The sequence below is a fragment of the Melozone crissalis genome, unplaced genomic scaffold, assembly GCF_028551555.1.
Source record: "Melozone crissalis strain CALT ecotype California unplaced genomic scaffold, PUWL_Pcris_2 ptg000027l_1, whole genome shotgun sequence".
NCBI lineage: Eukaryota > Metazoa > Chordata > Aves > Passeriformes > Passerellidae > Melozone > Melozone crissalis.
In genome coordinates, this window is record NW_026535805.1 from 28,833,028 (window position 1) to 28,849,288 (window position 16,261).

Sequence of the window (16,261 nt, forward strand, 5' to 3'; positions counted from 1 at the left end):
CCCCTTTCCTAGGAATATCTTTTTAACTGTTTTTTTGCTCTTTGAGCTCTGCATTGGCACAGTGGTAGTGTCATTTTGGACTGGAGCTTGGAAATATGTTGTTGTGTTTCTGTTGCTTTTCCTTTTGTGACTGTTGGGAGTCTTGTGCTGTTTTCTCCAAAAATCCTTTTTTCCTCCTCCCAATATTGAATTAGGTCCATTAGTTTCTTCATAAAGCTCTGTTAACTCACCACAGTTGAGTTAACCCATAATCAAGTGTTCATGCAATTTTTGCACTTTTTTGTCTTAGATTGTTGTCTTGCACCTCCGTGCTGATCAGGGTCCCACTGAAGTCAGTGGGAAGTAGTGCAGGAAAAGCCTGAGCAGGAGGATTTGCTTGCCACTGTGAGAAATATGGCTTGAACCAGCCATGAACTGACAAGGAATGTGCTTTTGCCTAAATCTCGTTAGTTTCATGGAAAGATGAAAAAAAAATTATGGCCAATAGAGAAAACCTAAGATGACAAAAACTTGCCAGTCGCAATTATTTTTCAGCTGGACTAAGACTATTGCCCTTACTTCAAATGTAACTTTTTATCTGCTTCTCCAGGTCACACAGTTTAAATGTTGCTGATGCTCCTATAAAACACATCCTTTTCCTCTTCCAGAAGGATTAAGTTATTTTAATTTTACATTTAATAAAATCTTAATTAAGCTGAATGATCAGCCTTCACAAAATATATTTGCACACTGTCAAAATTGCTAACCACAATCACTGGTTTATGATTTAGCCCTGTGGAAGGCTAATAGTTGCCTTTGACTCTATTTCACCAGTCTGCTAGCTTTTCTTTTTTAGATATAGCTGTAGATTTATACAGTTCTCCATGCTCCCAGATTTAATATGGTCACAAACTAAACCTCCTTGAAATGAGCCTTTGGTGTGCTACCTTTACATTTCTCAGGGCATTTCTTGCTGAAGAAGCATATGTATGGGTCACATGGGCTTCACTGAGTCTCTGTCCAACCACTTGGAGCTTCCTGCACAGAGAGCAGGATGCGAGCCAGGAGGCTGTGGACTGTCCCAAACCCACACAGTGAGTCAGGGATATGGTTGGAACTGGAACTGAGTGGTTGCTTGCTCTCAGCCTTAAGTGCATTAGGGAGTCATGCTTCTCATCTTCTGTATTTCCCTTGGTATGAATAAATAAGCTCAAACTCCAAGGAATTTCATAAAGCTCCCAAAACCTTGAGAACCGCAACCATACTATTGAGACCAGCACCTCTTACATAATACTGGAAATTTGGGAAACACAACCTTAAAATTGTCACTTATCAGTCTGGAGGTTGTGGATCATTTTTTTAAGGGCTATCTCAGGGACACAGAAGTTCTGACTTCCTCCTTCACAGGGTGGCATGTTATTAACATTTTGCTGTTTCATGCAGAGACAGCCTTTCTCCAAAAAGCTGTTTCTCTAATTGAGGCAGAATATGTAGAGATGTCACACTGACAGTGACACTTAACGGGACCTGGTCTTTAGAAAAGAGCTGCATTATCAAGGGTTCCTTGCTGTGTGAGGATTTTTGTTTTGAATTAACATGAGACCCACAGGGAGCTGTGTTGTGACCTTAGCAGGCAGTTAGGAATCCAACCTGGAAGGGGGATGTTTAGGTGGGACAAAGACTGGAGTTGAAGATTCCCAAGAATAACATCTAGATCAGTGAGAAATGATTTGTTAAATTTTTTTTTTACATTGCATATGCTGCCATTTGCATGTTGAGTAGTCTGAATACCTGCACATATTCCACTGCTTTGATAAAACAGTCATTTTGATAAACTCAGTAGTACTTGTATAGCCCCTGTACACATACAGGGGTTTGATACTAATTTACACACATGTAAGATTTCATTTTGTTATTTAAATTATGTCTACAGTGAGGGGAGCCAACTGTACTTGTATTTGAGAAAGAGGAAATTATATGATAGATTTGCTATTTTATATCTGACTTCGTCAGAGTGGCCATTGATAGGTTGGAATGTGTCTGAACGTTTAGAAAAGATCATGGGAAGATCATTGTCACAGATATTTTTTCCTCCTTTGGAGAAAAATAGACATGAAGCAGAAGAAAAATTGTTATAGAGAAAAGAAAATGTCTTTGAATTTTTCTCCATTCTGCATCATTTCCACAATCTTCTATTTGAAACTATCACCACATTGTGGCTGCCTCTTTTACTGAATCTACTTGTATACATTTTGAAGGTGAATTACTTGGCTGCTTGACATTTTTGTTCTAGATTATGCTGCAATCTGTCTGATTTGCAGTCAGAGAGAAAGCATTACAGCTTGAAATAAGAGGTTTCAGAACTTATTTCTCCTGGACCTGTGCACATGAAGGTCTCCCTACACTAACAACATACACAAGGTGATTAAATGAAGAGGGCAGGTTGTAGAAGTGCTGGAAAATAACTGACATTTAAATTAATTTTGGAATGTATCAACTTGAAACTTATGAAAAGAACAAGGTGCGTCTGGTAAAGTAGAATAAAGTAGAGATGAATATGACGTTTGTTTTTTTTTTAATGTGCTTAGCAGACTCAGTTGGAGTTTTATTTTCAAAATTTTGGCCCTTATCACACACAAAAAAATATTCAAAAATAACAGTAACACAAAGTTGGATTCTCAGTGTGTAGCCTCAGTGACATAACAGGCATACTAGTGGTCTGGAGATGAACTGCAACGAACCAGCCAAGGATATATGATTTCTTAATATCATTCAACTGTTGTTTCTTTTTTCACTCTTGGATAATGGTGAAAAGTCAGACTAAGTGCCATCTCAAGTCCGTACTTTTGGCAAGATCAAGCCAAGATAGGATTTGCATTTTTGTTTTCTACTTTCTTATTTATCAAAAAAAAATCTCATATCTTATTAAAAAAAAATTAACGATCTCACATGATTTAATGTTCTCTTATAGAAAGTGTTTATCTAAGTCTTTGCAGCTTAGAGAATTCATAACAAAAATCTGTATTATCAGTGTTTCAGCAATCATGTATGTTTACAAGGTTGATATATAAAATGAGTGAAAATTGTAAAGAAACATTTTACAGTGTGACATTGAACTCATCAGCTGGATTCTGGCAGGCTCCCAGTCTGAGTCTAGTCCTCTGCCTTTCACAGTTTGTTTTCTATCTGCATGATGAAAAAGGACGTTTCTCTCACCAAAAATGTGGTGGCCTTTCACAAGGTCCTAATTTGGTACTGTTTGCCATGTCAGGGAGCACTAAGTAGACCCTTGCTTTTAGAACCTCCTCCTCTCTTTACATCCAAGCAGCCAAAGCGCATTCATCCCCAGTGGTCACATAACCCTTAAGGTTCCTCAGCTTTGGAATTAAAGAGATGCGTGCAGTCACATGCATCACCTTGGGTTAAACATCATGTTCCATAGACATTTTCCTTTTTTTGTTTTTGTTTTTTAAAGTTTGAGAGTAAAGACTGGAAATTTAGGTTAAGCTATTTTGCCATTTTAAATACAAACAAAAATGGGCGGAGGGGAACATAGCTTGGTGACAAACTTTGTTTAAACTGTAATTGAAGTACTGAGGGTTGGCATAGATGAAGAAGTATTTTAAACAGTGAAAAAAGAAAAGTAATTTTCTTAGCAATATGTGCATGAATGCTCTCAAATGTAAGCTTCATATCATCCAGTGTATTTTAAACTCTCATGCATTTGAATCTTCAGCTGCAGTAAGTACTGATTGCTTTTTGTAACTAGAATTGATTATTCAATTGGTTTTGCCTGTCTGTGTAAGTGCTGGGTATGGCTACAGCAGCCCTGGAGTGCAAGAAATATTTTGTGGAGCATGCTAATGAATATATGGAGAATAAAGTTAACCACTTGTGTCCTCAGGCCTTAACTTGTAAGTTTTATACTGCATTGTCTTTGTAAATGTTGTTGGTGTACAGGAGTATTTATAGATTTTTCTCTCTTCAGAGTCAAAGAAGCAGAGGAAGTGTGCAGACAGAAAAAGGGGAAGTCGCTGTACAATATTAGACCAAAACATGACTCTGGAATCGTAAGTAAAATTTGTAGCAGTGCTTCTGTTTATATCACTTGTTTCATCTTTTTCTCTTTGCATTTTATAGGTAGGTTATTCTTGATCTATGTTTTTTGTTGGGTTGGTTTTTTTTTTTTTTCTTTAACGTTTAACATTTTTCTTAAAGGTGTTAAATTAACAAATTTGAAATCTGCCTATGAATATTACTCCACAAAATAGGTGTGGCACAAGCAAGAGCAGTTTATTATTGCCCCACTGTGCCAATTTGTGTTCTTCCCAGTCTTGGTGTAGGATGCACATAGAAGACAGAAAGGCAATTTTGGTCTTCCAGCTTATTCTGTTTGTATTCATTCTCTTTTCTACAGATACAGCATGAAAGGAAGAATTTTGATAGTTACACATTTTTCAAGCTGGATCACTGTATCAAATACAGTGTTTTCTGATCCACTGATATGGATTTGTTTGGAATAGAAACACTAGAAAAAGATAACACTGTGCTTTCACCATTCTTTTGAAAGCAAATAAATAACTTCTGTGATAATAGAAGAGTAATTCTGGTCATTTAATGAAACTTTTCCCCTATGATTGCCTAACCGTTGTAAGGATCATGACTGATTTTACAGAAAAATTATTCTGGTACCTCACATTTACCTCATAACTGTAGAAACTGGCCATCATTTTTGTTTGAAAAATATTAGAATATTTTTTTAATGTGTCTGTGTCCCTCTCTGTGTCCTCTGCTCCCCACCACGCCAAGACATGACTTAATTCTTTCATGCTTTGTAGTCATAGCTGTGTAGTCATATAATCTGTGACACATCTTGTAAATGAAGCATGAGGTAATTTGCTGTATTCCAACTAATATAATTTGATACAGGAAGCAATAATATTGCATTTATTGTTACTTATTTTGAATGTTTAGAGAGAGTTGATTGTAGCTAGTGCCACAAGAAATGTAAATTGATTGCTAGCTTGGTAAGGAGTTATAAACTACATTTTATCAATTTTACTTAAAAGCAGTTTTTTTTTATTTTTAAAAAAACCCCAAATTAACATTTTTTGGGAGTTCTCCATCTAACTTACATACTGCTCTATATGAAGACATTGAGAGATTTCTTTTAAGAAATAACTATTTGTTTAATTATCATTCTTATTTGCACTGAAACAGGGACCTTCAGTATTAGTGAAAATTTGATGAGTGAATAGGAAAGTAAACAAAAATATTTCACAAGCAGTGCATAGCTGTAGTCTACTTCAGTTCTAGCTTCAAAGTTTGTGAAGTCAGTGCTACAGTAAATATAATCTAGCATTTGCCTGTGTATTTCTTATGCTTTTCATATTTGTGTAAGTTGGCTTTGTGTGCACTCAAATTTTGTCCTTATTTTTAAATTTTCTTTTATTTTTCAGAAAGCAAAGATAAGTATGAAAATCTGAGAGAAGAAATTCAAAAGCCATTGTTACCTGGTTACCAAAATTCAACATGCCTGTGGGTGGGGAGTGAGAGGGAAGGAAACTACATCATCCTGATCATTTGCTTCGTTGACCTTTTAAAATTTGCGTTTTGTTCTCTAGTTTTCCACCAACTGATGTGTTATTGTGCATTCATTCACAAATGTAATCACTTTATTGGAGTGCCCAGAAATAGACTAGGTATGGACTTGAAACACCTTCCCTGTACTCTGTATCTCCTTTGCCACTCAAAAATGGTATTTTGTAAAGTGTATGGTATATTACAAATAGGACAAGTCAGCATGCATAAAAAGTGGTATCTGCATCAGTTCTGAACATGCTGAAAATTGCATTAAGTTGAACTTCATAAGAATGCTACTTGGTACAGTAAAACATTTCCATTCCTACTGGCAACATCTGACAAATACTTCATGGCACTGCACTTAGTTTAGGGAAAGAAATGTTACTCCTAGTGAATTGTTTGTATCCGTTTCATGTTGGCATTTGTAGTTTGTATTTTGAATTGTTAAGTGCTGTTTATACAGTATAATCAATGCTTTCCCAACTTGTTTGGTTGCCCTCCATGACTAAATATTTGTGGAACAAGATGTTTACTGTAACTATGTTTAAAATCGATAAGGCAGCATACTTTTACTTCATCTTCTGCCAGATAGTGAATGCCAGGTGGTATGGGGGTCAGAAATCCAGCACTAAAAAAGCAAAAAAAAAAAGCAAAAAAAAAAAAAAGGCAGAAAAATACAGAAAAGCACAGAAGTATGATAGAGAGTATGAGAGATTTGGCTATTATAGTTTGTTAATATATAAAGCAGCTAATACTTTTACATGAACTTTAGAAGGTATAGTATAGTTTTAACTGCTGATCACTTAAGTCAGGCTTTTGGCCACATGTACATGACTTCCCTTCTGGAATTAGCTTTACAGTTAATTTAAAACTCCTTTAGAGAGCTATTAAAAGATGCGCATGGAGACAACATTTATGGAAAACAGTAGCCAATTCTAGTGACAGAACATAGACTACCAACTAATTGACATCAATTTCACACTTAACAGAATTATAGACATTTCCTCCAGGCTTTCGGTGTCCCTGAATAAGAGGTTAATGATTGAAATATATTACTTAGGGCTTCCATTTTAGACCACATGCTTACTTCCTTTTTGCAATCCAGAATTGCCGTATCAGTTTTGGACTAATCAACTGATAACAACCCCTTCCTCCAGTCCTTATTTATTAGCCCTAAACCAATCAGCTTGATTGACAACGTTTTTCTTTCTAAGCTAATTTTTCCTGAAAGCAGACCGTGTGTGCAGCTCAGTTGGATGCACGTTGTGCACAGCTTTGGAGCCTAAAAGACACCAGGGTAAAGAAAATGAGCTCTAACCTGCTGGGTTGCATCATTGCCTGTCTAATCTAGCACATCAAGAGACATTCCGAGCTGTTCAGAGGCTAATATACTCTACAGGGTGTCATAAAAGGAAGTGCAAAATATGACCTCAGTAATCTGTTATTCTTCACATATACCAAGCACTAGAAAAGATGGTTTTTTTCACTGTGTGAAAAGCAAGTCTCCTGTTATTGATAAACCTATGTGAAAATCTGTACTAGCAGTAATTTCTGGCAGGGATATAAATTACCAAGAATGGAATTCTAAAATTTTGTGTTGACGGAAGTAACATTACTATTTGGGGAAGAGAAAACAAGAGAATATTTGCTGTTACGACTAACTTATGGAAAAAAAACTTTAAAGAGTAAAGCTATTTTAATGGCACTGATTCAAATCCATGTTTGTATTTATGTAAACAATAGTCTTTTCCTCCTAACTTTGTTCCTAAGTGCAAGGATACAGTAGCATGTTTTCATTTGTAGCCTTCCTGTTCTCTTCAGTACCTACAGTATGTATATTACTATACTAAATGAAATAATAGATCATCTAACAAAGATCACTATGTGCAATACTGTATTTAGTGTTTCTATTCCAATTTTTTTAGAATGTTAATTTATAAGAAAATAAAAGGAATAATAATGAAATAATTACCTTCCCTTGTCACTCTCTGGCTATGCTGTAGTGTGCTACAAATTATTTGCTCCCTAAGCACCACATCCCATTCTGGCTCCCGTGATCAAGGAACAACCGCCTTTGTGAAGAGAGCAGAGGAAGTAAGACTTCTCTTTGCTTGCCTTTTGGAAGGGTAGTGACAGTAATTCCCAGTTATGTGGGTATACTACCTTTTCCCCACGTGATGGTAGTGAGAGCTCCAGCTTCTTTACCCAAGAAGACTATGTAAAACTCACTTCTCCAGCTTGTGAATGCCTCCCAGTCTTACATTTGGCTCAGGTTTGTAACCTGGCCCTACTACATTGCTGAGTTAACAGTCTCATGAAATTGCTAGTAAGGTAAAAACATGCATGCACTGAGAAGTTAATCTGCATATTATAATCCTTTATTATATATACAAGTGTTTTAGCCACCTCCTAAAAGGTTCAGCAACCTCTTAAATCTGTCACATACATACCCTTTCTACAGGATCTGCAGCATGGATGATAGAAGTTACCTCAAGGCTCTCTCTTTCTGAAATGTCAAAGGTTGACTGCAGCTGATGGAACTGTATTATGATCTTACGACACATGCTGCTACAAGGATTTTTCTTTCATTTTACTCAGACACAGCCTATTTGATAGAACATGTCTCCCTTTTACACAGCTCCTCTCCAACCTATCTCAAACCTCCACGCAAAGTAGCCCACTATGGCAGCACCACAGCTAACCCACAGAACATCCAAAGGGAATGTTCTCACAGCACAAGTTTCACTTCTGCTCTTTGTTTTTAGCAGCATACTCAACTTTTTACAGAATTCTTGACCAATGCTCTTTTGTTTGTTTTGGGTTTTTTATAAAAAGGATAGGAACCCCCCATTGGCCTCCTCTCCCCTCATTTACTGCCATCCCCCTCTTTACTGCAACATCAAGCACTCTACACTGAAGTATTGCCCCTAATTCTACAAGAGCTCTCACAGACAAAATTCTGAGCCTTTGTTGATTGCTAACACCACATATTGTTCACTGTTACTTAAATGCAGCAGCAAAAGGACTTTCATACCTGAGCAGCAGATGTGACATGCTGGCAGAACAATTTGGTTTTTTATGAGGAGCTAAGAGGATTCATGTTGTTTTGCCTGCCAATTAAAGCTTTTCAGAAGCGTGGCACTTTGTCACGTCGTGACACTGTAGTGGCTTAGCTTTTTTTGTAGCACCTTTCATCATCCCAAAACACTTCCAAAACTTAGTTAAATATTAACCAGCTGGGGCAGAGGGAATAATAATTAGAGTGATCTTCCACAGAATGACTTTTTTTCTTGCCCAGTTTTTCAGTGATCAGCTTAAAAAGTTGGAAGCAAATATTCATTTCATTGGGAGAACATATAGCAAGTTATTGTGTTGCAATTATTTTGTTGCAGCCTCTAGTTTAAAAGCAAAGCCAAATTTGTGACAAATCCACTATACTAGTTACTTCAGTTACAATAATTTGAAACTACTATGGACAGAATCAGCAAAAACTGATGAAGTTGAGTTTTTCTGAATAAAGTGTAAACAAGTCAGAAAAGGGAGAAAAGAGAAAACCATGCCCCAATACCATTCATGTCTGCCACCCATCAAGAGGATTCTCATTACAGAACAGGTTCTCTGAGTTATTCTCTTGCTTACAACTGACCCATCTGCTCCTGTATCTGATATTCTTCTTATAAGAGCATCCAGGGGTAAGTTCATTGCCTCAAAAAATTGCTGTAAAAATGCTGTGTTTCTGAACATAAAGGGTCCCTATTGCATCAACACTGTTATCTCATTTATTCCCAGCTGCTGCTCAAATTTACCATCTTAAAAACTTCACTTGCCACCCACCCCAAATAGGGGCCCTGCCAACATGGCAGTTCAATTGTGGTAGAGCTTAACGTGCACTGTCTTCCTGCCTTTCCCTGTCCTGTAGCACCTGTCCACTTTAAGAAGTAACTGCATCTGTCTGACCTACAGCTTTTCCATCTACTCAGAGAGATTTGCCTTGTTCTTGGGTTGCTTCCACGAGTGGCAGATTGTTGGATCAGAGTATGCCTCTGGTACAATGATGGTTCAACAGCTGGGCAGCAACAGACAGAGAACTGGAGCTGGAGTCTGGGCTGTGCCTCAAGCAGTAGAGGTTCAGGTGGGTGCTGGGCCATCCATGACCTGCAAAGCAGGAGACTGGCCAAGAGATGGAGGGAATGAGAGAGGGGCATTTGAGGAGGTGACGGCTGAGCACCCTTTGAGCCAAGGGACAGAGGCGCTTGGGAGGACTGAGCAGGGAGCCTGCCCACATCTAGGAAGCTAAGGCAAAGCAAAACACTTATTCTCTAAAGCAACAGCTACTAAAAAAAGTCTCCAAACACTGAACTGTGAGAAGATTTGGGCAAGAGACAGGGAAGGGAAGACAGCAAAGGGCTCCTACAAGCACAGTGCCATAAAGGACAGAGCCCTCCCTTGCTAGCTGTGGTCTAGGTTCTGCTTCTTTCAAGACCCATCACAGGCATCTCTTCTGGTCACATGGAGGCTCATCAACCAATGTGACAGCTCCCTTCCCATACAGAAATTTTCCCTTAAGAAACTGAATTATCTCTGGGCTGGTAGGGGAGAAACACGACAAGCCCCAAAATAGTACCCCATGTTTGTACTGCCGTATGTTGAACTTATTCAAGAGCTGACAGCAACAACTAAAACTCACCTATATCTTAGGATATAACTTTTTTTTTTCCTTATGAGTACTTTAGTGCCTGTTACATAAGGATCTGTATGTATTTTAAACAAAATTATTTAGGTCAGTTACTCCTCTTATGGCAAATGATGGCAGTGTTTCAGCCAGTGGTGGAGCTTTGTTCATCAGTTTACCAAAAAACCCAGAATAAGTGCATGCAAAATCAACTCCAGAATCTAAGAATAATGCATTTTATTTTTCCCTCTTTCCTTCCAGATACTTCTGAGGGGAGTGGGAAACAAGGGGAGAAGTAGTTAGGTTTTCCCAACCTGTCAGGGTGAGCCATCATTCACCTATATTTGGGAGGGTGAAAAGGAAGCTGGTTAGAGAGCAGTTGGACACAAACTGTTGAAGCAAAACACCTGGATGCCATATAACCCTAGAGTAGCTTTATTATTTAATCTATAATTTAATAGTTGACCTATAAAATAATTACATTATACTTAAAGCATTTCTTCATTTTTTGTTTTCATTTATAAAACAAGAATTAAATACAGTTTTAACCATTACAAGCTCAACTCAGTTTTTTACATAAACACAGCTCCTAGAAGGAGCTTTAAGCTGCAGCATATTCATATTGCAAACTGGTGAAAAACCCAGGCAGGGCATAGCTTAAAGGTAAAGATTCTTGCACGTTTTTCTTAAGTGAATTTACTAGGGTGTTTTCTCGCTCTGGTCCAAAGTGTCTGACTTTCAGTTGATTCCTTTCAGGTGAAGACTGAGATCCCCAGAGTCTTAGTAGACTATATTGCCACCTTCCCCATCTGCACCCCACCCACACCCACACTCTCAAGACTGAGACCGAGTCTGAATTGTGCCCATCCTGGGGCTGGCACGATGCCACAGGGCAGCAGCAGCAGCCCCTAAAGCATTCCCTGCACCAGGAGTCTCCCGGTGCACTTGTGACACGTTGGAAGGTCAGAGCAGAAAAGCGACGTCTGTTCGTGTAACAGGGCTGCCAGAGCCGACCAACCTCCCCCTGGCCACGGCAGCCCCTGTAAACCGCTTGGGGCTCCTGTGGAGATCAGTCCTCAAAGCCTCTTAGGGAGGCCTGTGTCACATAACGGGGAGCTGTGGCTCTGAAGCCCGGCTGGCTGGTGACAGTGCTGAACACGTTAACCCCTTGAAGTGGCTGCGTGCACAGAGGCTGCTGGGGAGGGCTCGGCAGCAGGCTGCAGATGCTGAGCAGTGTGACAGGCACAGGGACTCGGCGTGTCGTCTTTAATTTGTAAGCTTCAGACAACTGCGTGTGCACTGGCTTTGGTTTGGGGGAAGGGGCTGATTTGAGACAGGATTTTAATGCAGCTGGGACTAATACAAGTCAGAACTGTAACAAATGTGATATACAGGACAAATGTTAAAATCCATCAAATGAATAACAACATAGTATGATTTAACATGAACTGCAAGTGTTCACTAACACGTATTGTGCAGGTCTCAAAAACTGAGTGGACCACCAATAGTGTAGCAATTACAACTTATGCTCTCCCTGCTCCCACAGCTGTGACCCATTCCAGCAGCACTGATTGAGGCGTTTGTCCTTTAACACTAACACATTAACATGGTTTCCAATCATGGGAGAGACACCACTCCCAAAACTTGATGACACTTATGCAGCTTTTGTATTCAGTCCAGCAATGACCAAACTTTGTCCTTTGTGTGACAGTGCTTTTATACCTTTGGGGACACATCATTCCCTTAAATGTTCTCTCCAACTACCCTTCTACCTCCCCTGGTTTGAGCAGGCATAAATATAAGGTCATAAATGGATGCTGTCCTTTTTGGAGTAAGAAACACACACACACACATCTAACATACAAAAACCTACCAAAAGCATAGTAAAACCATGTCCATTTTAAGCCAGGCAGCCAACCTAGCAACCGAGTCTCTTAACATATTTTAATCGCTGGCATACTCTGCCACAAGAAAAATATACATGGTAGGTCTGTAATACTTTAAACAGCTGTTTACTATAGCTAGGTTACAAAATAAACACTGCTGCAGAGACCATGTGTTCAATATACTCTAACCACAACAGCATCAGAACCCACCCTCAGTCTGCTCTGTGGTCACCGTGGCTGACCCAGCACCTCACCCTCTTCCCCTTGCTTCTGATCTGCCGCTCAGACAACAAGCCCAGAATCATTTGTCATTGCACAATTGGAGCTGTCTTAAGGAGAGGAGCCTCATCGGAAAGTCTCACTGGCTTTTCACACATTACTCCTCGTTACTCTCCCTCATCTGTGTCCCTCAGTCCTGGACAGCACCCCAGCACTTCCAAGTGAGAGAAGCAAGCTCCAGACCAAAGCACGGGGAAGGCGTTCTCAGCTTGTGGAGGGAACTGGAGTGTAGGGCAGAGGGCTTTACTCCACACAGTGGAAACATTTAATGCTGGATTCAGCCAACTGGTCACTTAGATGATCAATCCCAACTTCTGTGAGCCTGCTCCACTCCAGAAGATTCAACTGCCAGATGATATTTAAAATACAATGAAACTTTATGGTGAAGTGCCTAACACAGCTGGTTATAAAGCGTTATTCCAGTAGGCAAGTGACAAGGAGCCTTTCCTTGCTGGAGAGATGCCTCCTGAAAGAAAACAAAACACCAAAAAAAAAAAAAAAAAAAAAAAAAAGAAAAGAAGAAACAAACCAACGAAATGGACAGTCTGCTCAGTGGGAGGGGAGAGGCAGCAGTAAGGCTGATGGAGACAACACCAAGCAGCAGCTACGCGCCTGTTCTCACAGTTTGCCTGAGCTGCTCAGATTCACAGACATGCACCGGCACTGCTTGACCTTCTGAATTTTCTTGAGTCGGAACGGTGGGTCCAGCTCGGGGCACTCCAGCTGCACGGTCGAAGAGGTGACCTTGTGTGGCTTGCAGAAGGCGCAGGACTGGAAGGACTCCTCCTCCTTCTTCACGTGCCGCGGGATGTAGAAGGAGTTGCACTGCCCGTAGCAGAAGCGGTTGATGATGGTGCGGCTGATGCAGCCCTCCTCGCTGACCGTCTGCCGCAGCGGCTGCGTCTTGCACCAGTCGCTCTTGAGGTACTTCCTCTCGGTGACCACCAGAGCCTCCTGGCTGGAGGCCAGCACCTCCTTGTTCAGCTGCTGCCTCCGCTCCGAGTGGTTGCTGCTGCTGCCTTTGTACGGGGAGGGAATGGCACCTGCGGGGCGGCTCTTCTTGGCCTCCGACACTCGGACCAGTGCTGCCATCAGAAGAACGGACAGGGCAAATTTCCAAACCATCCTGCAAAGGCAGCACAAGGCGCTGTTAGGAGAAACATATTTTCAAACCACAGAAATGGAATGGAGTTGGTACTTCACGCATGCTTTTAGAAGAAATGGAGATCTTATCGTCTTCATAATCCCATCACTTTTCCTAGATTAGCTCTATTCTACGGTGATTACTTATCAGGAAGAGGCCAGGCCCTTTGGAAAGTCACACTGCTCCCCCTCACCCCTCCCCAAACTTTCCAACTACTTGTTTTTTCTCCACAGGGACTTTGATGCTTTGGTGGCTGAAGTGGTGGTTTTACAAAAGCTTCAGCCAGAAACGTTTCCTCCTTCTCTGTGAAATCCTGGGCCAAACAGCTGGGCAAACTCCTGGCTAGCAAAGGCTCTAGAAATTCTTGCCAAGATGGTGAGAGTTGATTTGGGATGGCAGGGGAGAGGGGAAGTGAATACCAGGTTACACAAAGTGCACACCCATGTCTCTTTAGCCCCCGAGTCCCAGCCCAGCCTCATTCTCCACAGAAGTAGCAGGGGGTGTCCAAAAAATTAGTTTTATTATTTTAAATTGCTTCTTAAGTTTCTTAGGGCTCTTATGGCACTTACAGGCTTGTATTTGTTGTCTTTGTATGAGGCCAAAACCTTGATGGATTTATTTTTGCAGTAAGAGGAAATGCTTAAACACAACTTAGAGAACTTCACAAATGCAAGGCCTCTTGGGAAAATGGTTTAAGAAGGTTTGTAAACATAAGAGGATTCAATATTTATTTTAGATTTTAAGGAATAGGTTAGAGCATAGGCTTGTTGCTAAGTTAAAATAGTCAGCCAGATGGCAAAAATATTTTTTCTATGGCTGTCTATTACATATTCTTGTTCTGTGGAGCATCTCTTGCCAGCTCTTGTCCAATTCATTTTAGTAATGGGTCTCAATGTGCTTCCAAAACATCAGACTAGGTGTACTAAATTTCCTTATAAAGTCTCACTAGTGAACTGCTCATTTGGCAGTTCATTTCATATCAGTCTCCCTGGGAAAAGAGAAAAGAGGGGCTCTTCAGTGCCAGAAGTGGGTGCACAGAAGCTTCCCATCCAAATCTTTCTTTATTCTGACTGAACATTTTTATAGTGTACAGAAGAAAGACTTACCCTTCTCCTCAATGTAAAACTTTAATCCCTTACAATGATTTTAATCATTGGAATGATTTTAATTTTTTTTTCCTTTAGAGAGATACCTAGACAAAAAACTACCATCACACTGGAATTAAGAGTGTCTAATGTTTAATGTTCAGATGTTGCACAGGTCATCTGGAAAACATATCGCTTTCCAAACAATGACACCAAAAGATCAAAAAAGTGTTTGCAGTAAAGGTGCAAAAAAAGACAAGAATAGCAGTAACAAATGCTTCTCACCTAACAAAGCAGACCTAACATGCTTAACTTCTGTGGAGATAAAGAAAAGGAACTACTCTAGCAGACAGATGACATTGCTTAAGGTTATTTTCTAAGTCTACAAGATCTCAATGTCAGACTTGGGTTAAGTTTCTAAGGGAGAAGCCTGAAGTGCTGAAGGAAACAAAAGTGCCAATCGTATAGCTGTAAACAGAGGATGTTCTGATGCAGAGTTAAATATAACCCAAGTGTATGCTTGAAAGAGAGCCACCTTTAAATGGATCAGTGCTTCTAAACCACAAAAAACCTCTTTATCGGCAACCATGCCATCTCCCCACTGAACCCCCACTGTAGCCATGGGTACTTTAAATCAGTGGCCTATTTTCACACTGCTTAGCATTCAGCATGCAAGTCCAGAAGTTTTGTCCAAGGTCTTTAAACGAAGCAAGACTAGACTTGGCTTTACAGGCAGGTATTGTCGCCAAGTCCACTGGATGTCAACCCACACAGCCAGGCCAAAACCTAATCAGGTAATTAGTTTCAGTTGAATATAGTGTTCCATGCTTCCTTTCAAATTGTTCTCATGTTATTCTGCACTGATGGCTGCATTTCAGTAGTAGATAAAACAACTGATTCCCAGTGCTTTGTGTTTTATATAGAAAGGGGAGGAAAAGAAACCAGATTTACAAACCTTTGTCTTCTAGAAAAAGACAGAGGTGAGCTCTCCACAAGATGCCTTATGCCACATTTCTCAGGCATACTCTTCTACTCTTTTGATACACAAATACTGCCTCTCCAGTCTCATTTTTCTGATCCTGGCATAGAAGAGGACAGCAAAGGTCAGAAGGAGAGACACACCCTTTCCCCCACTCCCTCCTCTTTTCTTGGGATGATCTTTAAGGGTTTTTCCAACTTTCATGGCTTTACAATTCTATGAAACCCTGTGTTACCACGCCTGCCCTTTCTCTTCATAAAATGAAACTTGAAAGGACATGTTTCCTTTTTGTGCCAAGAGCGGTGGTCAAGCAGAAATCCTATGTAGGAATTCAGGAAAGCTGACAGAGAACTAACAACAAAGTCTACAATATAGAGAAATACTATAGCAGTATTCTAATTGCTTAAATGGTTTTATGTAGGCATGGAGAGCCATTCAATAGAGTAAGTAGGATTTATTCAGTAAGTCTGTGTTTATAACTAATAAAGCATTATTAATCAAAGCCACTATTGTACAGTTATAAACCAAACACTGCAATATGTGCAAGTACTTCTACAGACAGGTAGGAACACACCACCTATTTCTGTCATTGATCCTTATCAAACTTGAACTTTAAAATATTTACATAACGGAGTAATGATCTATTCTACACTA

General features: G+C 39.9%; 2 protein-coding genes across 4 annotated transcripts in view; one reads left to right on the forward strand and one right to left on the reverse strand.

Moving 5' to 3' along the window:
- Positions 1-7,530, forward strand: part of FMN2 (formin 2) — a 152,050-nt gene extending 144,520 nt beyond the window's left edge. For both annotated transcript variants that reach the window (XM_054279386.1, XM_054279387.1), the window contains 2 exons: positions 3,968-4,049; positions 5,439-7,530. In XM_054279386.1, the coding sequence (XP_054135361.1) occupies positions 3,968-4,049; positions 5,439-5,465 (109 nt within the window). In that variant the 3' untranslated portion in view covers positions 5,466-7,530. The remainder of the gene's footprint in view (positions 1-3,967; positions 4,050-5,438) is intronic.
- A 2,973-nt stretch (positions 7,531-10,503) lies between these two features.
- The window catches only part of GREM2 (gremlin 2, DAN family BMP antagonist), a 40,825-nt gene continuing 35,067 nt past the window's right edge, over positions 10,504-16,261 (reverse strand). The window contains exons 1-2 of one of the 2 annotated variants that reach the window (XM_054279797.1): positions 15,584-15,664; positions 10,504-13,525 (exon numbers count right to left, since the gene is read on the reverse strand). In XM_054279797.1, coding sequence (XP_054135772.1) covers positions 13,018-13,525; positions 15,584-15,651 — 576 coding nt within the window. In that variant the 5' untranslated portion in view covers positions 15,652-15,664 and the 3' untranslated portion in view covers positions 10,504-13,017. Of the gene's footprint in view, positions 13,526-15,583; positions 15,665-16,261 lie in introns of those variants that run through there. The other variant, XM_054279798.1, reaches the window with a different exon arrangement.